The following is a 25,631-nucleotide window of genomic DNA, read 5'->3' as shown; positions in this document are numbered from 1 at the left end:
TTCGATATGGGAAGTGATTTGTTTGTTTGTTTGTTTGAGTGGAGCACATGGTTTCATCAGGACCTTCACCTGTGAACAAAGAGAGCAGGTGAGTCACGGCAGGAGATTGTGTAGTGGAAAGTAGCAGGGTGAACAAGTTAAGCAAACTGTGCAAATGTAATGTGAGTTTAATGGTCTACTGGTAGCAAAACTTACCTCTGCTTGTTCTCTTCCTCCCAGGGTGTCCAGGCAAAAGCATTCCCCGGGGTTCGGATGCCTTTTATTGGTTCCGGGAGGGAGGTGCCATGTGGGAAGTAGGTAGAGGGGGAGTTAGTGTTTTTCAGCTGTGTAAATAATTGTTTAAAGTATTTAGGGAGGGTATTTCTTAAAGGGGCTTGAGTTGTTTATCCTATTGAGTGTGTTTTTATAGTTTGTAATGGGTTTTTATGTAAATATGGAATATCTATTCATGTGGGTGTGTTTGGGGGTTTACGTCTCAGGTAGTATGTACCTGATAGGCACATGGTATATAAGCCAGTGGGGAGAAATGCCAGGTTTTGTGGCATTTGTTTTAATGGTGGGCTGAACATGCTAGCAGATTGGCTGGAAATATAGTGTACAAATGAAAATAAAAGGAAATACAAATTTGAATCTCTCTGGTTCCTTCATTGGTCGCCTCTGCTTATCTGACAGCCACCTTTTGCTTTGATTCCTGCTTTGAACACTCTTGTTATTCTCTGGATGAGCTCCATGAGGTAGAACCTGAAATGGTTCTCCAACAGTCTTGAAGGAGTTCCAGAGATGCTGAACACTTGTTGGTCCTTTTTCCTTCACTCTGCGCTCCATCGCATCCCAAAACATCTGGACTGGGTTTAGGTCAGGTGACTGGAGGCTTCAAATGACTTCAATTAATCAATTATCTGAATTTTTGCCAGTTAGCATTCACTCAATACTCAGAAAATAGTGACAATTTGTTTATTATTAGCCCAAGTGAACATTAGTTGGTTTAAAAGGAGAAAAAAAAATGCTGCATTTACTGTTAAAGGAAAAACTGTGAAACTAACAAGGTGCTAGTATTAAGTGAAGTTTTATGCATTTTTGTTTTTGATTTGGGTTTTTTTCCAATCAACTTTGTCTCAGTGACTTCTCATGCCGACAGTTTTATTTCTACAATAATGAATTACTGGCTGGGTGTAAAGAGTGTGTTGTGGGGCCCGGATCGGTCCTGGCCCCGGGGTGCTGCTGCAGGTCCATCCGCACCATGTTGTTTGTGTTTTTATTTTTTCGGTGTCTGGAAACCGAGTCGGAGTGAGACCTCCTGCTCCCGGTTCTCTGTGTAACGGAAGACATTTTGAGCCTCTGCGGTCGCTCCGGTCCGTTATTGGGGTGTCAGCCTGTGTTCGGGGCTGACGTACCGGGAGTCAGTCTCCAGTCCGAGCTGGGAAAACGACGACATTTAACGGGGAAAAGCGTTTTAAGACCGGCGTATGTGCAGCTCGGCTAGCTAGCTTAGCGCCTCAAGCTAAAGCCACCAAAGCTAGCAAGGTCCTAGATGCTAGTTAGTTAGCGGCAGCTAGCTGGCCTGCCCTCCTCCTCCACCTCTACCACCTCCTCCTCCGCCTCCTCCTCCTTCCTCCTCGACAGCCGGTCCCTTCTTCAGAACACAATGGCTTTAAAACGAATTTCTAAGGTAAAACACGACATTTTTTCACATTTAACTCGAACCCCGGTTAGCCTCCACTGGGCTGTTAGCTCCTCGGCTAGCAGCGTTAGCCCGTTCTTCACATTTCATTTCACCTTAAACCCGATAAACTGTCGGTTTGTTTTGCAGTGTCAGTGCGAACTGGACGTGTCGGGACGTTTTTTTTTTTTTTTCTGCGAGTATTATTAACGTGTAGCACCGGCAGGTTCTGCAGCAGTAGCCCGTCCAGCACCGCACCGCACCGGCACCGCAGAGCTTCATGTCAAACAATGGTTGGACTGGATGTCCATCGGGCCTCCCGGTGAGATGTTCATCTAGAAAACACAAACTGGAGAAACTGGAGGCACAGACACCTGATTTATCCTCACAAATACCCAGTCAGAATCAGCAGGACTTTAAATATACAGTTTACATGCAAAAATATCCTTAATTTATTCAATTTCTGGAGCAAAAATGCAAATAAAGTCACAGATATCAACTTAAATGTGAATATTTATATTAATCTGCATATTTCTATAATAACAAGCAACAATTTTAGTTTATTTGGGAATAATCAGACATTTAACTGGCAATTATTATGTATTAACAGCTTCTCAAATATGAATATCTTAGTTTTCTATAATAGTAAACAAAGCATTCATATTTTAAGAATGACAAAATGACAAAATAAAAGCTTCTAGGTCATGTTCACTTGAGCTTTAGGGAATAATCAGGCATTTAACTGGCAAGTATGATGTATTAACGGCTTCTCAAATATGAATATCTGTTAGTTTTCTATAATAGTAAACAAAGTATATTTTTAAGACTGACATCTACAAAATAAAAGCTTCTAGATCACGCTCACTTGAGTTTTTTTTTGTTTTAAATTCTCAGTTTTCTGACAATTTGACAATTAATTAGCAAAAATGCTGAAACTTTACTCAAACCAGCTTTCTAAGTGTGAATATTTGTTAGCTTTCCAGTTTTCTATAAACAAAGTATTCATATTTTTAAGACTGACCCTTACAACATAAAAGCTTCTAGATTATTTTCACTTGAATTTTAGGGAATAATCAGACATTTATCTGGCAATTATTATGTATTAACAGCCTCTCAAATATTAATATCTGTTAGTTTTCTAGTTTTTTATAATAGTAAACAAAGCATTCATATTTTTAAGACTGACACCTACAAAATAAAAGCTTCTAGATTATGCTCACTTGGTTTTCTGGGAATAATTATAAAAAATATCACAATTTTCTGACACTTAAGCAGAAATTTGCTGGCAAAAATACTGACAATTGAACCATTAGGTCAAAAATATTAATTAGATTTTTTAACAAATGCTAAAACTTGTCAGATACCAGCTTCTCAAATGGGAATGTTTGTTGCTTTTTCAGACTCTAGACTCAGGAAAAAGACAATTTGTGCATTTTTACCCCTCTGTTTTCTGAAATTTACCTTCCAATAGACAAAAATGTAATTTTTAAGCAAAAATGCACAAAAAAAATCACTGCTTCTCAAATATAAAAACCTGGTAATTTTCCAGTTTTCTTTAATAGACAACACAGCTTTCAGACACTCAGAAATTAATTAAAAAACAAAATTTCACTATTTTCTAACACTTTAGCAAATGTTTACTGGCACAAATACTGATAATTGATTCACTAATTAAGTCAAAAACTGTTAATTAGTGAAAAATGCTAAAACTTCTCAGATACCAGCTTCTCAAGTGGGAATATTTGTTGGTTTTTCAGCTGAGGGGGAAAAAATTGCAAATATTTCACTATTTTCTAACATTTAAGAGGCATTTGGCGAAAACTGACCAACTGTTTACTGGCAATGATTTAATTTTTAAAGGAAAAATGCAAAAATTTTACTGATGCCACATTCTGAGAAATTAATATTTATTATTTTTTTCTGCATTTATTGTAAACAAAATGTTTTGTTTTGACTGATACTCAAATAAAACAATCCATTCACTTGGACATCAGGGACTTTTTCACTATTTTCTGATATTTTCTGAGAAAATTAATTGGCAGAAATACTGATAATTTATCAACTGGTCATCATTTTTAAACAGATATGCAAAAAGCTAATTGAAGATTTTTAGTTTTTTAAAATGGATACTCAGAGAAAATGGCAATTTTTATATATACACTTGGGATTTAGAGAATAATAAGCTCATTTTTCATTGTTTTCAGGCATTTAACTGACAAAAACTCCTGGCTAACTGGTAATATGTTTACTTTTTAAGAAAAAACACTGAAATTTCACTGATGGCAGCTTGTCAAATGTCTATTTGTTATTCTCTCAACTTTATTTAATGACTGATACTCAGAAAAACAATTAATTTGAATATATTCACTGGATTTTCAGGAATATTGAGCACTTTTTTTTCCACTATTTTCTGACATTTGAAAGAAAAATCTTGCAAATAATTACTTTTTTTGCCCAAATTTGCCCAAAATTATTTCAGACTTATCCTAAATTACTCATAAATTGTAAAAATGGCTCAAAATTTGTCCAAAGTTATTTCAAACCTGTCCAAAATGACTAAAAAACTGTCTCAAATAACTTGAGCCATGTCCTAAATGACTCAAAACCTGTATAAATTCACATTTCTTACATTTGAAATGGCTCCATTTTTGATTTATTGTATATTTTTTCAAAAACATAATATACACTATTTGTTTCATGGTTGTTTTTTTTCCAAAGAAAGAGAAATTATTTTATTTTTGGCAGCATTTTTAACATTAACAAGCTTTATTTTCTATTTCTAATACATTTTGTAACGTAATTATCAACATAAATTATCTGGCGGATGTTAAATTTTAACGGTAAATAATATTTACCGTTAAAACCTGCTGACAGATTTTGGGTTTCAGAGGGTTAAGAAAAGATATTTGCTTGCAAGGTTTAGATGATTTATTTTTTTTGACAGTAAAGTTCAGTGAATAAGCAGTTAATCTTCTTGCTGAATTCAATGTTTTTTACTGTGACTTTCCTCCTAATTTCTAGTAGTTGGTAAACATTGAATAGGAGGCTTTTCCAAAGAGGAGCATGAAGTAAAGTTTAGGAGGATGTGAGGATTTTCCAGATGACATATTTAGTGACCTTAAACCTTTATGAAAGAATTAAACCCCAGTTTATAAGAATATGACTAATAGCGGCTGCTTCTGTTTGAGTTCTTTCAAAGCTCCGCTGCTGCTGCTCCTCGACTCTTTTCTTGCCTCCTAAACTCGGTCAAACCTGAAAGATGAGCCGAAGCCTGTATGTCACATACCGACGCTCTCGGCCAGTTTGGCTTCAGGGAAGCCTGCAGGCTGGAAATAAAAACCCGCCGTCCTATAAGCAGCCGAGTGTTTCCTCCTCCCCCCCGCCTCGCCCTCGTCTCTAGATCCTGATCTGGCCTCTCGACTCTTGTGTCCGAGCAAAAATAGAAGCTGCTGCTGCTTACGCTTCAATAAAGACCAACGTGTCTCGGTTTGTTTTCACACGAGACACAAAACTTCAGGCTGAGCTGCTAGAATCTGGTCTTTGTAGAAACATGGAGCTCCGGTTATTGTCTCACTGTCTGATGTCTTAAATATTATTATTGTTGTTATTATTTTATCTGTAACGGGTCAGCTGGTTATCAAATTCAGCATTTTTCAGATTTTTTTACTTGAAGAATGAATGACATTGGACATTGGTCCTTGGCTTGAGTGCAAACCTAAAACAAAAACATATTGTCCTTTTTATAGACAGTTACTGATAATTTTGTTTTCTAAAAAAAAACTTTCCAACGTTCAGTATTTAAAGAAAAAATCTGCTCGAGATTACGAGACTTCATTAAACTGTCATTGTTTTTTCCCCAGAAATAAATTTTACCCTCCTGTGACGTTGTGGGTCAAATTGTCCCATTTTAAAGTGAAAAAATCTAAAAAAGAATAGTTAAAAGTATTTTTTTTCAGCATGAAAAGTCTTCTGCTTGGCTTAATAAAATGAAAACAGTTAATTTCATATCTTCACATCACTCCATAAAAAGAAAAATGTGAAATAAATTTTTTTTAATCTGTCATGTAAAATTGTTGTATTTTATATGTAGGTATTTCCAATGTACGTTTTTAAAATTTGCATTTTTTAAGAAAAATGAGTGAATTATCCTCATTATACTATAATCTGTGAGAGGTGAAGAACACCACTGCACTAAATATTGATAGAAATGGAGGGATTTTTTTTGGACAATTAAACATCATTGCTGTTCCTGAGAAACGAACGTAACAAGAGGTTAAAATGCGCCATCCAATAGAGACCAGTGAGGCTGTAGCTGGAGATCTGAGGCTCTCTCAGTAATATTTAGAATTTGATTCACCGCCTGCCAAGTTTAGCCGGTAACCCGACAACATCACAGCACAGTTAGTGGGTTGGCTATTTTAACGTCCGTCAGACCTCCAGCGACGCACAGCAGCCTTTTACCCACAGTAAAACATCCAATAAATCACAGTAATTATACTTTCTGACATAAACCGCTTGTTTTTTAGCCTGAAGCTGAGCAGATTCAGACTTCTGAGTGACTGCAGGGATAAAAATCGTCGTCGGTGGTCGTCCTTTATGTTGTCTGGATTCATGTCCTGGGTAAAAACTACCACAAACGGACACAAAATCAGCACAAAAAGAGACAAAAGCACCACAAACAGGGTCCAAACTACTACAGACTGACCCCAAATCACCACAAAAAACAGGTGAATATACCACAAAAGCACTCAAAATCTCCACTAAAACAATTAAAATTACCACAAAGAACTATCTGGTTCTCAATCTCCAGTAACTTTATCATTGATCAGAGTTCTACCTTCATACTGGGAATATTTTCCTTCAAGTCCATAGAGGTGGATCCAGATTTATCACTTTTTAATGGACTTTTTCCATCATTTCTGAGTCTCACAACTTCATCAGTCCAACAGATAGACACATGACATTTCGGAGGAAAAACACATCAGAGCTCTGACAAAAACTGCAACTAAAATACCTAAAAAAAAAAAGCTGGAAAATTACCACAAAAAGACACAAAATCAGCACAAAAAGACAAAAGCGTCACAAATAGGGTCAAAACTACTAGAAAATGACCCTAGATCACCACAAAAATACATGAATATACCAGGAATGACTCAATCTCCAGTATAAGATGTACAGTTACCACAAAGATGTAAAATTACCACAAAAATAGGTGAATATACCACGGAAAGACACAAAATCTCCACTAAAAGAATCACAACTACCACAAAGAACCATCTGGTTCTTCATCTCCAGTAACTTCATGAATGATCAGATCAGCTGATTTGCTGCTCACATGTTTGACTACCTCAGCATGATAATGGATTTAAAATGTGTTTTTGAACTTGTCAAGCCTCGACTCGATTCTTCTGTCAAACCTCTTCCCTTCTGTAGCCCAACTGGCTTTTCTGGAATCTCCTGCTAAGCAGCCTGTCTGCAGGTCCTAATCAGTCATTGAAACCTTCAGCTTCTTGTGTCAGAAGAGGCCTTAAGTTAGCATATTTAGCTCATCAGGCTCCAGCTGTTAGTGTTTTGGATCATTTTGTTCATCTACAAAAGGTCAGAAAGGGTGCAAAATTTCTGAGATTGCACAAGAAAGGTACCTGTTGATTCATGCAGAGGTGAAATAACTTCACTCTTCCTCTTCACCAAACGGACCAATCATGTATCGCCTTCTTCAGTCGATGAAACGGGTTGTTTTAACCTTTTTACTCCGAGCTGTTTGTGTTTTTTACTCCTGTCATATTAGCAAGAAAAGATCTGCAGCGTTATAGAAACAACATGAAGAAGTCGAGAGATTTCAAATGTGTAAATAATGTGAATTTGATTAAATATCATGACTTTAAGCTGAGATGTTGCACAGATAACCACACATGATAAACTTGATGGACAGCAATGCCTTTCAAACACGTTGAGTTCAGATGGTTAAAGTCTTCATATATTTAAACATGATGCTCAACATTTAAGTCCGGCACTGAACCAGAATGAAGGAGACGTGGAAATCAAAGTGAAACTGGTGTTATTGGTTGAATATTCTCTGTGTTAGTTTTCTGATCTGAGCAGCGTAAATCAGCCTCGGCAACTAATCGGAACCAAGCATCAAAACATATTTATGCATTTTCTGCATCACAAACTTATCACATGTAGGTTTCTGTATCAACGCGATGCATACAGTGTGCGATACTGTGACCGCACAGCTTCATTTAGTTAGATTTGCACTAAACAGCTCAACAGGACAATCAGTATCACTGAGAGAATAATCAAGACTAGAAATGGTTAAAGGTTGATGCTACTTAGAGACATTTAAATCCCAAACTCTGAACAAAACCTCCAGACCAGGTTAGCATCAGTTCCTATGGTGATCCAACTGCACAGCATCAGTTACCATGGAGATCTAGCTGCTTTGTTTGAGTTAAGTTTGTTAAATTTATCTCTAAGTCTGAGATTCTTTCAGCACCGTTGAGACGTCCTCCTCTTGTCCTCCAACCAGAACTGTTGCCGTAAAGGCTTCTGTACATTGATTTTCAGACATTAAATCAACGTATTTCTTTAACAGAAATGGGTTCGTCGGTCACTGCTGATAAGTTTACAGCAAAACAATCTTCTTTAACAAACAAAATCTAGTTCTTTGGGTGATCCTGAAAGTCTCTATGCTGTATGTGTTTTGTCTGCAGGAGTTAACCGACCTGTCCAGAGATCCTCCAGCTCAGTGCTCTGCTGGACCCGTTGGTGAAGATAGTAAGTCTCCTGGTTTCTTTACTCATCCAGACATGAAAACAGAAACACACTAATCACTAATTCTCTGTTTTCACCTTCTCTTCCAGTGTTTCATTGGCAAGCTACTATTATGGGGCCTGTAAGTATCAAACAGCTTCTGTATTAATTAATAAATGCAATCACAAAAAAGTCACAAATTTTAAGTCATTTTGGACCAAAGTTTTTTCATTTTGGAGACATTTTGGATAAGCTTTGAGTATTTTGGACAAATTTGTTCTCATTTTGGGAACCTTCCAAGACAATTTCACTAAGTTGTAGGTGTTTTATTTTACATTTATGTTGGATGTCGGTGTTCACATGTTCCAGATCTGCTTTTATAAATTGTCATCTAGAATAAAACACCAGTTTGTCAGAGTTAAAGATTAATTTGTTTCATTGATTTGTTTATTTATTGTTTGTTTTCCAGCCTGACAGTCCCTACCAGGGTGGCGTATTTTTCCTGACTATTCATTTCCCTACAGATTATCCCTTCAAACCACCCAAGGTCAGTGAACGCCTCACGTCTTCTCACTGCACTTACTTCAGAACTTACTGTTAAATAGAAATGTTCTGTTTAACATCTTGTCCTGATGTGTTGCTCATAGATAAACTTGGAGATATTTCCTGAAAAGTTTTAGAGTAACAGTTTTTGTTATTTACTGATCTGTTCAACTGCTTTTCTGCTCATTTCCGTCTTCAGGTCGCCTTCACAACGAGAATTTATCACCCAAATATTAACAGTAACGGCAGCATCTGCTTGGATATATTGAGATCACAGTGGTCTCCAGCATTAACGATCTCTAAAGGTGAGAAACATTCAACTTATTCTGAGAAACGGCAAGAAAATGCAGTGTTTTATATATAGATAACTGGTAATTAGTGAGAGAATAAAGACTAAAAGACTTCTTTTACTACAAAACACGATTAAAAAAGTAAAATTTAATCCCGTCTTGATATTTAGAGGCATCTAAATGAATCAGTGATTGGAAAAAATGATTAATTTATTTGCTTATCAATTTAATCAATTTCATTACAAATTTGGTGCCGTTTCTTCGAGTCTCCTAAATGATTTCTGTCATGACCAGCAGGTGGTGCTGCTGGCTGGTTGTTGCAGCTCCAGAGTGATTTTTAAACTCTTCTAAATCTGGAAAAAGTTTTATTTTAATCTGATTTTAAGACATAAATGTTCTGTTTTAGATAATTTTTGGGAAAGTTTCCATAATTCTGGATCATTTTCAGGTCATTTTAGACACATTTTGGATCATTTCTAATTCAAACTCTCAGTGTTCATTAGATGTTGCTGTTTTGATGAAGTAAGTCCAGTAAATCTTTCCTGTTGTGGTTTGTGGACTTTGTGTAACTGCTGTTTTCTCTCTCTACAGTCCTTTTGTCCATTTGTTCTCTGTTATGTGACCCGAACCCTGACGACCCGTTAGTGCCAGAGATCGCTCGCATCTACAAAACAGACCCTGTAAGGTGAGTTCACACCTTCAGACACGAACCGCTTCAACGGTCAGAGATGAAGTCAGGTCAGCAGCTTGAAGCTTCACCTGGATCTGATTAAAACAGGTGAAGTGTAGCTGAGCAGCAGCAGCAGTGGAGGTTTAAGGAGGTTTTAACCCGACTGTCCTGCTGCTTGGTCTCAGGTATAACAGACTAGCCAGGGAGTGGACAGAGAAGTATGCCATGCTGTGAGGGTAAGACTGAGCTCACCTGAGACTCACCTGAGCTGCCTGCCGAGTCTGTTCCTCTGCTCAACACTTTGCTGTCAGAAAAATGGGTCATTTAATACCAAAAATCAATCAGTTCTTCCCCCCAGAACCTTCTCAGAACATCTGGTTCTTCATCTGCAGTAACTTTATCAATAATCAGAGTTTTACCTTCAGACTGAATATTTTCCTTCAAGTCCATAGAGGTGGGTCCAGATTTATCACTTTTTAATGGACTTTTTCCATCATTTCTGAGCCTCAGAACTTCATCAGTCCAGCAGATAGAACCATGATATTCAGGAGGAGAAACACATCTGAGTTCTGGCAAAAACTGACACCAGACCAGTTTAAATCCATCCAGGTGTCACAGTCTGAAGACAATCAAAATTTAAGTAATTCTGGACAATATTTCTATCATTTTGGATAAAATTTCAGGTGGTTTTGATTTTTTTTTTTAATATATATATTTTGGGGGAATACTGAGTCATTTTGGAAGGTTTTTGTCATTTTCTGGACAAATTTTGTGTAATTTTGGACATCTTTTGTCATTTTGAACAGTTTTTAAGCCATTTTTGGCAAATATTGAAAAATTTGGGGTGATTTTTTTTGTGTGTGTCATTTTAGACAACTATCATACAATTTGACCATTTTTTAAGAAAATTCATACAATACATCTGAGTTCTGATTAAAAACTGAAATCAGATCAGTTTTACATCCATCCAGGTGTCACAGTCTGAACACTGAATCTGGTTTGAAAGAAAAAGACGCAAAAATAACATAAAAAGCCACGAAACAAGCAAAATGTGATGCAAAACACTGACTTCAAGTGGAAATGAACACTCAATAAATCAACCAAAATTTTATGCAAAATACCTTGAATTAGATGCAAAAAAGCCTAAATGTGACACAAAATGACCATAAAAAGATGTAAATGTCTAAATGTATCACTTTTTGAAGGACTTTTTCCATCACATTAATGACAAAAAGAGACCAAAGGGCCAAAGTTACAAAATCGGCACAAAAAGATGCACAACAACCCCAAAAAATGTTAAAACTACCACAAACAGACACAAAATCACCACAAAAAAGAGGTAAATATATCCCAGAGACACAAAATATCCACTAAAAGATGCAAAATGACCAAAAAAAAGGTCAAACTACCGCAATTGAACACAAAATCAGCATAAAAAGAGACAAAGCACCACAAACAAGGTCCAAACTACTAAAAAATGACCCCAAATCACCACAAAAATAGGTGAATATACCACGGAAAGACACAAAATTTCCACTAAAACACATACAATTACCACAAAGATGCAAAGTCACCACAGAATGATGTAAAATCACCACAAAAATAGGTGAATTTACCAGAAGACACTGAAAATCTCTACTATAAGAATCAAAATTACCACAAAAAGAGGTAAATTTATCACAAAGAGACACAAGATTTCCACATAAAGATGCAAAATGACCACAAAAAGGTCAAAACTTCCACAACCAGACACAAAATCAGTACAAAAAGAGACAAAAGTACCACAAATGGGGGCCAAACTCTAAAGAAAAATATTCCCAGTCTGAAGGTAGAACTCTGATCATTCCTGAAGTTACTGCAGATGAAGAACCAGATGTTCTGAGGAGGTTCTGGAGGATTGTTTTTTTCCAGTTTTGTTTGATTTTCTATAAAATGACCCAAATGTCTGAACCTTGAAGCACGTTGAAGCAAAGCATGGCTCCAGATATCTGTGGTTTCTCCTGCATGCAGCAGTTTGAAATAATACGGCGGAGAAAATACCTGCAAACTGTGTGGTTTGTAAAATAAACGTAGCGGAGGGAGAGTTCCCAATTTAATTCTGTTTTTAAATCCCAACCTGGTTTTAAGCTTCACTAAAACACGATTTTAGCTGGTTTTATTAAAATTAAATGTGTGATTAGAGCAGCAAAGAAACAGTTTGGATGCTACAAAAAACAAAGTATTTATTCGGGTTTGAGGCTGAAGCAGATGGATTTAAGTGGAACTCCTAAAGTTAGGGGGATGTTGGATGTAGACGAGGCCGTATCAGGAAACCAAACACGATTATTCCCTTTAAAATGATCGATACTGAGAAATGTAGCTGTGAAGTGTTTTTCTTTAATCTGTTTCCCAGTTTTAGCTTTTTATTTAATGTCAGAGAAACTCAGGCAGCCAAAATAAACATTAGAATCATTTTCTGCATCAGTTACCATGGAGATCTAACTCCGCAGCATCAGTTGCCATGGAGATCTAACTTGATTGTCAAACAGTGGAGTTAAAGTAAAGTAATTCTGCAGATGTTGGGTTTTTATTCTCACTGAGCTGCTGCAGCTTTGGTTGAGTTTTCTGGCAGCAAAAACCCTAAAAGCTGAACTAAAATAGCCGCTGGGTGATAAACGATCACAGTCCAGGTGTGTGTTGTGTTTCTGGCATGGCATCGTCCCGGCAACCCGTCACGCCGCCGCCGCTGATCACCTGTTTTATACCTGCAGGTACAACAAGACAGCTCAGGACTGGACGCAGAAATACGCCATGTGATCTATCGCCGCCGCTCACTGCTGGATTAACGGTTTGATTTTCTCATGTGGCCACGCCCCCTTTTCACCGCCGTAACCGCAATTTGTTCACGGTTTTGTTTTGTTTTTTTTCGTCCTGACGCTTTTAAATTCGAGGACTCTTCGCTGTGAATGTGCCAACTGCAAAAGTAAAAAAGAAAAAACCCACGAAGAAGAGTGGACTGGAGCGGAGGAGGCGTTCCAGCGGCGGGAGGGCGTCAATCAATAATCAATAATGCATGTCAGCGATCGGTTCACGTGCTGCTGAGAACAGATGTGTCCACTTTTAAAAATGAGAAAAAAAGAGGCTTTTTCTGGGTTCCTTCTTGTTTTTTTGTTTCTAGACGAGAGCCGTTAGTTCATCCATCATCCAACACTGTCTCCGGTTTTTGCACTGAAAAAGAAAAAAGCTCAGCGGCTGATCGATCAACTAATAGCTCTGTGATGTTTTTCTCAATAAAGTTGAACAAATTGCACTTTTCCTCTCGTCCTGTTTTTATTTCAGCGTTTCTGTTTGAAGCTGCTGATGATTCATGTTTTACTTTGCAGGATCTGTGGACAGAATTCTACCTTATCCTCTCATTTCTGAATTTAAATGACCAGAAATTACTTCCTTCTAACAGTTAATTTACACGTTTTGTTGCTGCTGATTTCATTTTGGCCCAAAAAATCTGTCATCTATCGTTGTTATTGATCAGTGAACTCCAGGAAACTCGCCTCAGTTCTACTGGGATGCTGAGAGCAGACTACTGGTTTTGGATCCAGTTTGTTACTGGTTTAGGATCTGGTGTTGGTCTGGTTTTAGTTTTATTTCACACCTGCCTTGGACCTGGTTTTCTGCTGGTGTTGGACGTGGTATTGGAATGTTTGTGGACCTGATTTTGGACTTGTTTCGGATTGATTTGGACTCATTTCAATTAGTTTTGTGCCTGTATTAAAGACTGGTTTTGAACAGTTTTTTGACTTGCATTAAACTGGTCTTTGACTGGTCTTGGACTTGGTGGTTTTCATCGGCTATAGATTTGAATTTGTTACTGGTTTTGAATTGTTTCATACTTGCATTAGACCTGGGTTTGGATCTGGTGTTGGACTTCTGTTCAACTTAGTTTTGGACTGATCTAGAACCAGGTTTTAGACTAGCTTATGACCTGCTTTTGATCTTGGTTTTGGATTGATTTTAGACCTGGTGTTGGACTTGTTTTTGACTTGACTTTGGTCCGTTTTTGGACTTGGTTTAGTTTTATACTTGTGTTGGACGTCTTTTACATTTGGATTAAATGGGGTTTTGGACTGATTCAGGACCAGGTTTGGGACTAGTTCTGTAGTTAATTTGGATTTAGTGTTCGAGTGTTTTTGAACTTGGTTTAGAACTTTTTGGACCTAGTGTTGATCTTATTTTAAGCTTGATTTGGACCTGGTTTTCCACTGATTTTTGGACCTAGTGTTGGACAGTTTCTGGACTGGACATAGGCTGGTTTTAGACTGGCATTTGGAATTGGTTTTGTGCTTTATGTTTTTAACTGGGTGTGAACTGATTTTGGACTTGGAATTGGACCAGTTTTAGATTTGGTTTGTACTTGTAGAGGGTTTTAGGACTTTCTTACTTTAGTTGGATTGAACTAGCTTTTGGACTTTAATGGGATTTGGTTTTGGACAGTTTTTGAACTTTTTGTACACCAGTTTTGGACTCCCTGATGTTGAGGCTGTTTCTGGTTCTCTGAGGTTCTGTCTGGATGTTTGGACTCATCAGACGGTGATGAAGAATCATTTTCTCTGTGTCAAACTGAAACCCTTTCATTGAGCACGAATTCTGGAAACTTCTTCAGAACAGCAGCATTTTTAACAGTTAAATATGAGGAACAAACTGGACTTAATGATGAACTCATTTTCCATGAACAGTGACATTTTGTGAATTATTTAAAGTAGAGATTTAGATTAGATTAGATCTGATTAGATTTAGAGATCTTTGCCAACATTTGGAAGCTGTGAATCTAAACTTCTGTAACTTTTTAAAGCAGCTTTGAGTGATGTTGAGTTTTTCCGCACCTTTAAATGTGGACGACGACGTTCCGACAGGAAGTGAAAACAGGTAAATGTTCTCTTCTATTGAAGCTCCTCTGCATGAATCATGTTTTGTTCTGAACCGCCTTCTGGTTTCTTCTGATGAATCAACCTTGACCAGGACCAACCAGGAGGCGACGCTCCAACAGCTGAGGTGAGAACACAGAAAACTGAACACAGTTTAATATAAAAAAACCAAACATTTTATTTTTAAAAAACAATAGAACCAATCAGAAGCTCCTGTTGAACTGTACAGTGCAGAGCGGAGACATAAATATGATCTGAAACAGAAACGAGCTTTGGTTTCACGCTGAGAAGGGGCAGCAGCTCTGGACTACGTTTCCCACGATGCTTTGCGTTGCCAGCTGACAGTTTCCCCTTCCAGACTTTGTGCTGAAACGTGTCAGGACAGACTAGAGACAATTGAAGAACGGCTTGGTGTAGCCGGTGACAGACGAGCAGAAGGTAAAATTAAAAAAAACTAAATATTAAATCTTTAAAAATCGTAGGAGACGTTGGGACGTCTTCAGGTCGTTGATACAAACTGAAACATGTTTGTCCACAAAAAGATGTTTATTAGAACATCTGGACCTTTGTAGTTGTTTTTTTTTGTAAAAACTAATTCATAAAGTAGACTGGAACATGCAGACAGTTAAAGTCCCATAATTAGTCCGACATTTAAACCAATCAGCCTCCAGAGATGATTGATTAAACCGATGAATCGATTCTGATCCGACCTGGATCGTCTCCTGACCTGCTTTCTTATTGTTTTTCTTTTCCTGAGGTTAGTTTGAGTATTGATTTGTTTTATTTTTGGATCATTCCAGATAAAATCAAATCTGAGAAAAAGTTCCTCCAAACCTCCTCAGAACATCTGGTTCTTCATCTGCAGTAACTTCATCATTGATCAGAGTTCTACCTTCATACTGGGAATATTGTCCTTCAAGTCCATAGAGGTGGATCCAGATTTATCACTTTTTAATGGACTTTTTCCATCATTTCTGAGCCTCAGAATTTCATCAGTCCAGCAGATAGAACCATGACATTTAGGAGGGGAAACACATCTGAGTTCTGATAAAAACTGACACCGGATCAGTTTTACATCCATCTGGGTGTCACAGTCTGAACACTGAATCTGGTTTCTGTTCATTTTCTCTGTAATCAACTGTGATCATCAGTATTATGGGATGTATCCTAGTGTGAACTGCTGCAGTTTAATGACAGTCCTAAAAACAATCATTAGTACCCTGGATGTGTTTCTGTTTTCTGATAATTCACCAGAGATAACTTTAAAAAGTGCATTCTGGGTAAACTTTTAAGGCTCATATCATCTTGTTGGTAGGTGGTTGATCAGAACTATTATAGATGATGAAAGGAGAAACCAGAATCATCTGCAGACAGGATCCACTCTGTAGTAAAATAACTTTCTAATCCGTCATATCTGAGCTTCTACTTCCTAAAGGAATTAAAACGTGTTCGTTACTGCTGCATCATTTAAATGACAGAACTGAGGAAAATCTGAACCAACAATGAATCCATAAGAAGATACTGATATGAATATTAGAAAACGGAGAGAAATCTGGAAATATTCAGTCTGAAGGTAGAAATGTTATCGTTAATGAAGTTACTGGAGATGAAGAGGCTCTGATTGATTCGATCCTTTTGGTTTCTCAAGCTGCTGCTTTTGAGTCATTTAATCTGAAAAACTAATTCATGTCCACCTGCTTCCTGATGGTTTTAAGCGACTAAACTTTACGTTTTTGACCTTTTGAAGATGTCAAACTTCTCAGACTGAGGAGCTAAACTCTCTCCGTGGACGTGAACATGTGAGTCTGTATCTGGACCGACTCTTTACAATCATTTCAATTTGGTAGCACCTTTTCCCTGCAGACGTCTGCCTCATCAGGACACAAGATCCTCAGATCCACCACTGGGAGTTCAAAGTTCCGGTTCATCGAAGGCACCAACAGGAAGTGAGAGGGAACCTGGTCTGTGTCAGAGTCTTCAGCTCAGATGAAACAGATTTCAGTTAAAACTGGTTAAAAGGTTTGATGAGAAACTGTCAGCATCCTCTGCAGACTCAGATGGATGAACCAGACAAACCAATCAGACGTCTACGCCGTGCTAAGCTCCACCCCGCTGTCGCAGACGCCGCTGTCGATCTGAACGTCCCCCTTCAGGTCCTGGACCTGCGCGACCGGAGCCTCGCCTGCAGAGACACAAAAACCACAGCCGTCAGACCGGAACCAAGTCACGTGGCCTGCGGTAACCGTGGCGACGGATCGCTCACCTGTTGTCTCGTCGGTCGGCGGCGGTGTTTCCTGGTTGCCACGCAGCGCCCCCTCCAGGACACCCAGCGCTCTGCACTCTCCCACTGACCTAAGACCAGCCAGCAGGTCCCTGATGGTCCCCCCTGACACCTGCACAGATTAACAACATCGATTAGCTTCATCCAGGAGGTCAAACTGCCTGAGGACGGACGTCAGGATCCTAACTGTCTCCAACTTTACCTACCTGCAGCAGCAGCTAGAGTGTCCAGGTAGCTCGAAGCTATACACTACCATTCAAAATTTGGGGGTCACCCAGGCAATTCCATACTTTCCATGAAAACTCCCACTTTTATCCATGTGCTAACATAACTGCACAAGGGTTTTCTAATCATCAATGAGCCTTTCAACACCATTAGCTAACACAATGTAGCATTAGAACACAGGAGTGATGGTTGCTGGAAATGTTCCTCTGTACCCCTATGGAGATATTCCATTAAAAATCAGCCGTTTCCAGCTAGAATAGTCATTTACCTCATTAACAATGTCTACACTGGATTTATCATTCAGTTAATATTATCTTCATTGAAAAAAAATGTTTTTCTCTCAAAAGCAAGGACATTTCTAAGTGACCCCAAACTTTTGTGTGTGTGTACATATATACACACACACATATATATATATATGTGTGTGTGTGTATATATGTACACACACATACATACATACATATATATATATATATATATATATATATATATATATATATATATATATATTTTATTTTTTTTTTTTTTTTTACACACACATTGATATATTTTATATATATATGTGTGTGTGTGTGTGTGTGTGTGTTACCTCGTAGCTGTCCAGCAGGGTCTTGGCAGGTGAAGGACTGAGTCTAAAAGCCGTGTTGAGGATCCCCAGACCCAGACTGTGAGCCAGATTCTCCCACAATCCTTCACTTTCCAGAGCGCCACACACTTCCTGCTTCACCTCCACGGCCAGACTCGCCAGGTCGCCTACACACACACACACACAATTATACACTGATATATAAACCTGATGGATCCAGATGAACTGTGAACAAATCAGACATCAGGATGGAATTTAAGACTCTTTAACTGAGGTGTTGCAGACAGGAAACAGGTGTTGCTCAACTGTGTAGCTGTCATGTTGTGTTGTGTTTTGTGTTGTGCTGTTGCTCACCTTGAGGAGGGATGAAGGCTCTGTGAGGACCTTTAGGTTCGTACTCTTTACCGTTCAGAAGATCCAGAACCTGCAGACAGACACTCCATCATGTAAACACTGAGTGGTTTCAATTTATGTTTATTTGAAAGTTTGTAAAAAAAATTCATCACAGTCAACTTTTACTGTCAACATCTTCCTCTGATACACCGTCCAGTATTTACCTAAAAGTTAGTTAAATATATCTGACTGTATTTGCCAGGAAGAACTTGATCAGATAACGTTTAAATAATCTTTAATCAGCTCATCATTAATAAGTCAACTGATTTGAAAACACATCAGCTGATAAAGAAGAAGAAGGTTGTGATGTCAGTAAATGTAGATCAGCTGTAGTTCCTGGTTGTTCCACCAGGTGGTGCCCGTTGCTAGCTAAACTCCCACAATGCTCTCTGCTTTTACTGTAGTCTGAGTGACGCCTCCTCTGGTCTCTACAGTATTAAACAGGAAGAGGAGGACCAGGTTCTACTAAACTCAAAAATGTGCCCAAAAAGTCATCATGACTCAAAATTGGTCTAAAATCCTCAAAACTTTTTCATAATTTCTCAGAATTGTGACACACAAAAGTGACTTGAAACTTGTTCAAATTGACTCGAAACTTGACCAAAGTGACTCGAAATTTCTTCAAGTTGACTCAAAACTGGTCCAAAATGACTCCAAATTTGACCACATTTCAGGTCATTGACCTCCTCAGAAGCCTTTGTCATGGTGCCCGTTGCTGCTGAACTCCCACAATGCTCTCTGCTTTGATATGAACTGTAGTCTGAGCAACGCCTCTTCTGGTCTCTACAGGATCAAACAGGAAGAGGCTCCACCAGGTGGAACAACCAGGAACTACAGCTGATCTACATTTACTGACATCATGACCTTCTTCTTTCTGCCTCATCAGTTGATGTGTTTGTAGATAATCTGACCGTCAACGTAGTCCAACAACTTAACGTCCTGATAGCTAATACATTTGTCCAACTCTTCGTAATCAATCGCGAAGATTCTAGTTTTTCTACGTGCAATCAGGAGGTTCTTCCAGGTATAAATGAAGTTCTCGTGGATTGGTTTAAGAACAGATCATGATGGGTTTAATGTGTGGCTAAACTGGAAACCAGAGAAGTCATGAAGTGTTTGAATGTGAAGAACTGGAGGAAACATCTGGTGACGACGATGTGATCCAGATTTCAGACAAAGAGATTCTTCCAGATATTTCTAATGAGGTGAGTAAACCTGCTGTACCTGACTGGTGGTGGCCATGTTGACTGGGGTCAGTCCTGGGATGTAGCCTTCATCTTCTTCATCCTCCTCTTCCTCCCTGAAGAACAGCGGCTCAAAGTTTTCCTTCTGAGGATCTGCACCTGAAACACCAACATCAGACCGATTAGACAGAAAGCTGTGGATGAAGCATGCAGCAGACGTAGTTTTAATCCTGTTACCTGCAGCCATCAGCAGCGCCGTCAGCTTCATGGAGCCTCTACCTGCAGCGATGTGGAGGGGGGTGGAGCCATTGAAGGTGCAGCAGTCCACCTGGGCGTTTCCCTGACGACAGACAAACAAACAAACAGGTGAGTGAATTTTACTGGTGTAGAGCAGTTTCTGTTTTCACATGTGAAGATTTAGACTGGGTGTACTGGTTGGACGGAGTAGACTGGTTAAACTGGTTATACTAGTTATACTGGTTGGAGTCCAACCGTATAACCAGTCCAACCCATCTAACCAGTATAACTAGTATAACCAGTATTACCAACCAACCAGTTTAACCAGTGTAACTATTATAACCAGTCTAACCAGTCTAACCAGTCCTACCTCCAGCAGCAGACATCCGGCCAATGACACATTGTCTGCCTCTGTTGCTAGGTGAAGCGCCGTCCGACCGCTGCTGCGTTCCTGAACCTCCACGTCGGCTCCGCCCTCCAGCAGCTCCCTGAGACCTGACAGCTGATTGGCCAGGACAGCCAGGTGGATCGCACACAGACCTGTAACCGTGGAAACCATTAAACACACTGACAGGTAAACCTGGAAGTATTCTGAGATTCTCATTGGACCGACAAGATCCTTTCACCTGCCATGTTGTGTGTCTGTTGTTACCTGCCGTGTTGTGTGTCTGTTGTGTTACCTGCCGTGTTGTGTGTCTGTGTTGTGTGTCTGGTGTTACCTGCCATGTTGTGTGTCTGTGTTGTGTGTCTGTTGTGTTACTTGCCATGTTGTGTCTGTGTTGTGTGTCAGTTGTGTTACCTGCTTTGTTGTGTGTCTGTGTTGTGTGTCGGTTGTGTTACCTGCCGTGTTGTGTTACCTGCCGTGTTGCTGAGCTGCAGCAGTTCTCTCTTGTCTCGGTGTCTCAGTAGAACCTGGATCGTGTCTCTTCCTCCGTCCCGCTGCGCCGCCAGGTGAAGCGCCGTGTTGCCATGACGGTCGGCCAGAGTCGGGTCGGCTCCGGCCAATAGGAGCGCTTCGACCGCCTCCCTCTGCTGAGTGATGACCGCCAGGTGCAAAGGAGTCTGGGAAACATGGAGGGAGGACGGAGTTACAAAGTGACAACAGAAATGACAAAAACAAGACACAAATTGATCACAAAGAGACAAAATGTGCCAAAGACGTAAAAAAATGTCCAAAACAAGACACAAAACAACAGAAACAAGAGACAGTGACACAAAAGAGACATAAAATGACCACAATGAGACTAAACAGGCATCAATAACAGGAAGAGAACAGGAAGTGGTCCTCAGTACCTGGTACAGGTGGTTCCTCATGTTGAGCACTTCCTCTCCAGGCAGAGCAGAAACTACCTGGGTGAGACTCTTCAGCGCCTCCTGCTGGTTGTGGAGGACGGCCAGGTGAAGCCCTCTGAGGAAGAAAAGGAGGATTTATGGGTCAGAGATGAGCTTCCAGAAGATTCACTGTGTTTCATGGTGTGTTGTGTTTGTACTGACGTGTCTCCGTCCTCGTCCTGCGCCACCATCAGGGGGCGCTGTGGAGCCAGCAGGTAGGCCGAGTCACCTGTAACAGAGTACTGGAACAGAGCCTGAAGCTGTCGGCTGCTCACCTGCTGCAGACACTCCTCAGCATCACACACTGGAACAACAAAAACACACTCAGTCTACAGAAATAATGTTATTATTTTATATTAATATATTCAGAAAGAACCAAAAACACAATTATCAGTGTGTAAAGATGTTCATGAACAATGCATGTGATTAAAACAGCTGAGTGGAGCCACAGGCTGTTTACCTCCATTTAAAGTCTTTATGCTAAGCAAAGCTAACTGTTTGCCTCCATTTACAGTCTTTATGCTAAGCTTGGCTAAATTTTTATATCCATTTACAGTCTTTATGCTAAACTAAGCTAACTGTTTACCTCCATTTAAAGTCTTTATGCTAAGCTAAGCTAACTGTTTGCCTCCATTTAGTCTTTATGCTAAGCTAGGCTAAATTTTTATATCCATTTACAGTCTTTATGCTAAACTAGGTTAACATCCATTTGCAGTCATTATGCTAAGCTAGGCTAACTGTTTACATTCATCTATAGTCTGTATGCTAAGATAGGCTAACTGTTCGTATCGGTTTACAGTCTTTATGCTATACTAGGCTAACATCTGTTTGCAGTCATTATGCTAAGCTAACAGTTTACTTATGTTTAGTCTTTATGCTAAGCTGGGCTAACTGTTTACATCTGTTTACAGTCTTTATGTTCAGCTAGGCTAACTGTTTATGTCCATTTACAGTCTTTATGCTAAGCTAACATCTGCTTGCAGTCATTATGCTAAGCTAAAGTAACTGTTTTCATCTGTTTGCAGTCTTTATGCTAAACTAGGTTAACATCCATTTGCAGTCATTATGCTAAGCTAGGCTAACTGTTTACATTCATCTATAGTCTGTATGCTAAGATAGGCTAACTGTTCGTATCGGTTTACAGTCTTTATGCTAAGCTGGGCTAACTGTTTACATCTGTCTACAGTCTTTATGTTCAGCTAGGCTAACTGTTTATGTCCATTTACAGTCTTTATGCTAAGCTAACATCTGTTTGCAGTCATTATGCTAAGCTAAAGTAACTGTTTTCATCTGTTTGCAGTCTTTATGCTAAGCTAGGCTAACTGTTTATATCTGTTTACAGTGATTCTGCTAAGCTAGGCTAACTGTTTATATCCATTTACAGTGTTTCTGCTAAGCTAGACTAACGGTTTACATCCGTTTACAGTCTTTATGCTAAGCTAGGCTAACTTTATATATCTGTTTACAATCTTTATGCTAAGCTAGGCTAACTGTTTATATCCATTTACAGTGTTTCTGCTAAGCTAGACTAACGGTTTACATCCGTTTACAGTCTTTATGCTAAGCTAGGCTAACTTTATATATCTGTTTACAATCTTTATGCTAAGCTAGGCTAACTGTTTATATCCATTTACAGTGTTTCTGCTAAGCTATGCTAACCGTTTACATCAAAAACATGTGCCTGAGTTGAATTCAGACTGAATATTCTGCGTTTGTACCTGGTTCTGGTTCTGGTTCTGGTTCCGGCTCCATACCGTCCCCTCCGTCCTCCATCCTCTGCCCCACCTCCACGTCTCCTGTCTGGTCTGAACCCCGCAGGACGACGCCCGACGCAGAGTCGTCGTCTGGATCACTGTCATCACCGCTGTCGTCTGCTGCGTCGCCCTGAGAGGCTTCAACACAAGCAGACAACATTTATTTTAATACACTGAACATTTTACTGAGGGTAAATGTAGTGTTATAGAGGATACATGCAGTGTTACAGGGTAAATGTAGTGCTATAGAGGGTAAATGTAGCGTTATGGAGGGTAAATGTAGCGTTATGGAGGGTAAATGTAGCGTTAGGGAGGGTTAGTTTTACATTGAAATCCAGTTGAAATCTGAGCCTTTATTCTGGTTCTAATGTTCCATCATGTTCGAGGCCTGCAGGTGTTCAAGATAATCTATAGTCATGTTTGACAGATCATAAAAAGGACATTTTTGGTTGGTTCCTCACTGTGTTTGATGCCTCCTCCTCCTCCTCCCAGACCAGCTGAGTATCCTGTGGAGAAGCCTCCTCCTCCTGCTCCTCCTACTCCATAGCTGTAGGGAGTGAAGCCCTGGTAGTATCCTGGAGGAAAAACCAAACAGATCAGAGGCCGACACTAAAACTATGAGGACCGACCAGCTGACCTCAGCGTTAAAACAGACGACCACCTCCTCCTCCAGTAGATCCTGGTCCTCCTCCTGCAGCCGGCCCTCCTCCTCCTCCTCGGTATAAACCTCCTCCCCCTCCATGACCGCTGAAGTCCTGAAAGTTCGGCAACGTCTTCTGCCTCTTCCTCTGGACCTCCTCCTTATCTGAACACAAACAGTCAGGATGGGTTTAATGGAACTAAATGAAGAACCAGGAACTGACCTTCAGGTGACCTACCTATGATCTGAGGGTCAGGTGACCTACCTATGATCTGAGGGTGGAGTCAGGTGACCTACCTATAATCTGAGGGTGGTAGGTGAAGGGTTTGGGTTCACTGGTCTCGTTGTCAGACTTCCTCTTCAGCTGGACGAACACAGACGTCGGTTTCTGCAGGTTCTGATCTCGATACTTCGGCGTCTTAAAGACGATGGCGAACTGTCGGCAGAAGAAAGCATGTCGCCATGGTAACACGTTAATGAAAGAAATTATCACCATGGTAACACGCTAATGAAAGGAAACACGTCGCCGTGGTAACATGTTAATGAAAGGAAACACATCGCCGTGGTAACTTACCAGTGAAATAAAACATCACCACGGTAACATTAACAACAGCTAACATCACCATGGTAACATGTAAATGGCAGATAATGACATCACTACTGTAGTATTATTGGATGGTGTCTTGTACTATATGCCAAATACTACTGCCTCTGCTGATACTACTGATGGTACTGCTGCTGCTGATCCGGCTAGTACAGCTACTACGTCTGGTACTACATATACTACTGGTAGTAACTGTACTGCAGTATTCTGACCTGTCTGTGGACGTCTGTGGGGGAAAAGTCTCCCAGAGCCTCCCAGGTCAAACCCGAGTCATCCTCCTCGTAGAACCGAACCTGGATGTCGTCTGGAAACAAGCAGTAAAATGTTTTACTTTCAGTTCATTCACTGCTGCTCCAGTACTGCAGTATTAATCCGTGTACATGTATCATTAAACCGATAGTCCGGTTCTAAACAAAGAGGAAGAAGAAATTCTGAAGCAGGAAGAGCAGCTCATTTCCACATCGGAGGGGAATTCCCTGAAGCCGCTCCAACCAGGAACAACAATAATAAAGCTGCAACATGCAAATAACACCGCAGGAAAACGGAAATATATCGATGAACAGGAGCAGAACTGGTCTGATTTCTTCAATTTCATGTGTAATATTTCACTGTCACATGTATTATTACTTCACTACTCCAGAATCAGTAGTATTACTTATTTTAGTTCACTTATTTTAACTTTCAGGAATGCATCATTCTTATGTCTTAGTGTTTTCCTACTTGGGCATTTCTCATGGTGTCATTTGGTTTTCTGAGCAGCATCTGGCCAAAGAATTTCCTTTGTGATTAATCAAGTTTTACCTCATCTTGTACGCAGATTTTATTTTATCAAACTTGTATTTAACCCACAGATCAAGTGTTTTCAACAAACTTAGCCACACAAACACAACAACACTGAAAACCACATGGCAGTGTGTGAAGTCACAAAACCAGGAGATCTAAAAATAATATCTTTTCAGTGTAGAGCAGAAAGGAAATGCATTAAATCCTTTGTTCCTGTTGCATTTCACCGAATTCATATTATTCTGTTTGTAGAATTTATCTCTTGCATTTATTTCTATCGTAGAAAAACAAGATTTTCTTAAAATGCCAATCTTTAATGAGTGACTGAGTGGCTAACAGCATGCTAAAGTTAGCATCTTTTGGCTGATGCTAAATGATGTGAATTCTGTGCTTTTGAGTCATCAGTCCTTCTCTTTACCTGTGCAAGTGTGGGCTGTGTTAGCATTAGCATTGCATGTTAGCTGTTAGCCAGCGCTAGCAGATATTTAAAGGTGGTGTGTGGCTAAAAACTGCAACCGAAAAAAACAAAAATTAAAAAAAAAAATACAAGCTACAGTTAAATGCCCCAAAAAGAACTTTAAAAACTTTTTTTTTTTTTTTTTTTTTTTTACATTTAGCAACTGAAATGATCAAGGCAAATTTAAACCAAACCTCGGTGTTTCATTTTAATTTCTGCAAAGTCTGGTGACATCTATTTAAAACTACATATACAGATCTATGTCAAAATCGACTCTGCAGTTCCTCAACTCCACCAGCACTATTTTTCTTTTTTCATCTGACCTTTTTGAGCACTGT

The 25,631-nt window shown here is 39.4% G+C and overlaps 2 protein-coding genes across 9 annotated transcripts in view; one reads left to right on the top strand and one right to left on the bottom strand.

The window, feature by feature from the left end:
• The first annotated feature begins 1,298 nt into the window (after window positions 1-1,298).
• On the top strand, window positions 1,299-13,205 carry LOC111583747 (ubiquitin-conjugating enzyme E2 2-like). 2 transcript variants are annotated; one of them, XM_023292963.3, is made up of 8 exons: window positions 1,299-1,669; window positions 8,374-8,437; window positions 8,524-8,555; window positions 8,883-8,960; window positions 9,156-9,261; window positions 9,838-9,931; window positions 10,102-10,152; window positions 12,667-13,205. In XM_023292963.3, the coding sequence occupies exons 1-7, from the start codon at window positions 1,646-1,648 to the stop codon at window positions 10,148-10,150; spliced, it is 447 nt and encodes a 148-aa protein (XP_023148731.1). In that variant the 5' UTR covers window positions 1,299-1,645; the 3' UTR covers window positions 10,151-10,152; window positions 12,667-13,205. The 2 variants fall into 2 exon arrangements, with proteins under 2 accessions (XP_023148731.1, XP_023148732.1); XM_023292964.3 differs by lacking the exon at window positions 10,102-10,152 and having other exon boundaries at window positions 1,300-1,669.
• Window positions 13,206-14,970: 1,765 nt separating this feature from the next.
• The window catches only part of nfkb1 (nuclear factor of kappa light polypeptide gene enhancer in B-cells 1), a 33,168-nt gene continuing 22,507 nt past the window's right edge, over window positions 14,971-25,631 (bottom strand). For all 7 annotated transcript variants that reach the window (XM_023292966.3, XM_023292969.3, XM_055016579.1 and 4 more), the window contains 15 exons: window positions 24,266-24,357; window positions 23,747-23,885; window positions 23,471-23,614; window positions 23,271-23,384; window positions 22,774-22,947; window positions 21,218-21,359; window positions 21,017-21,131; window positions 20,581-20,785; window positions 20,094-20,263; window positions 19,724-19,826; window positions 19,527-19,645; window positions 18,264-18,333; window positions 17,913-18,076; window positions 17,081-17,210; window positions 14,971-16,999 (listed from right to left, as the gene is read on the bottom strand). In XM_023292966.3, coding sequence (XP_023148734.2) covers window positions 16,905-16,999; window positions 17,081-17,210; window positions 17,913-18,076; window positions 18,264-18,333; window positions 19,527-19,645; window positions 19,724-19,826; window positions 20,094-20,263; window positions 20,581-20,785; window positions 21,017-21,131; window positions 21,218-21,359; window positions 22,774-22,947; window positions 23,271-23,384; window positions 23,471-23,614; window positions 23,747-23,885; window positions 24,266-24,357 — 1,976 coding nt within the window. In that variant the 3' untranslated portion in view covers window positions 14,971-16,904. The remainder of the gene's footprint in view (window positions 17,000-17,080; window positions 17,211-17,912; window positions 18,077-18,263; window positions 18,334-19,526; window positions 19,646-19,723; window positions 19,827-20,093; window positions 20,264-20,580; window positions 20,786-21,016; window positions 21,132-21,217; window positions 21,360-22,773; window positions 22,948-23,270; window positions 23,385-23,470; window positions 23,615-23,746; window positions 23,886-24,265; window positions 24,358-25,631) is intronic.

The sequence above is a fragment of the Amphiprion ocellaris genome, chromosome 13, assembly GCF_022539595.1.
Source record: "Amphiprion ocellaris isolate individual 3 ecotype Okinawa chromosome 13, ASM2253959v1, whole genome shotgun sequence".
In the NCBI taxonomy this organism is placed as follows: Eukaryota; Metazoa; Chordata; class Actinopteri; family Pomacentridae; genus Amphiprion; species Amphiprion ocellaris.
This window is presented reverse-complemented; position numbering and strand designations above follow the sequence as displayed.

Excerpts from the sequence above, each read along its gene's own strand:
- LOC111583747 (XM_023292963.3), top strand. The coding sequence starts at position 1,646 with ATGGCTTTAAAACGAATTTCTAAG. Across the intron at positions 1,670-8,373 it reads CTTTAAAACGAATTTCTAAG|GAGTTAACCGACCTGTCCAG; the intron begins GTAAAACACGAC and ends TTTTGTCTGCAG. Across the intron at positions 8,438-8,523 it reads TGGACCCGTTGGTGAAGATA|TGTTTCATTGGCAAGCTACT; the intron begins GTAAGTCTCCTG and ends CTTCTCTTCCAG.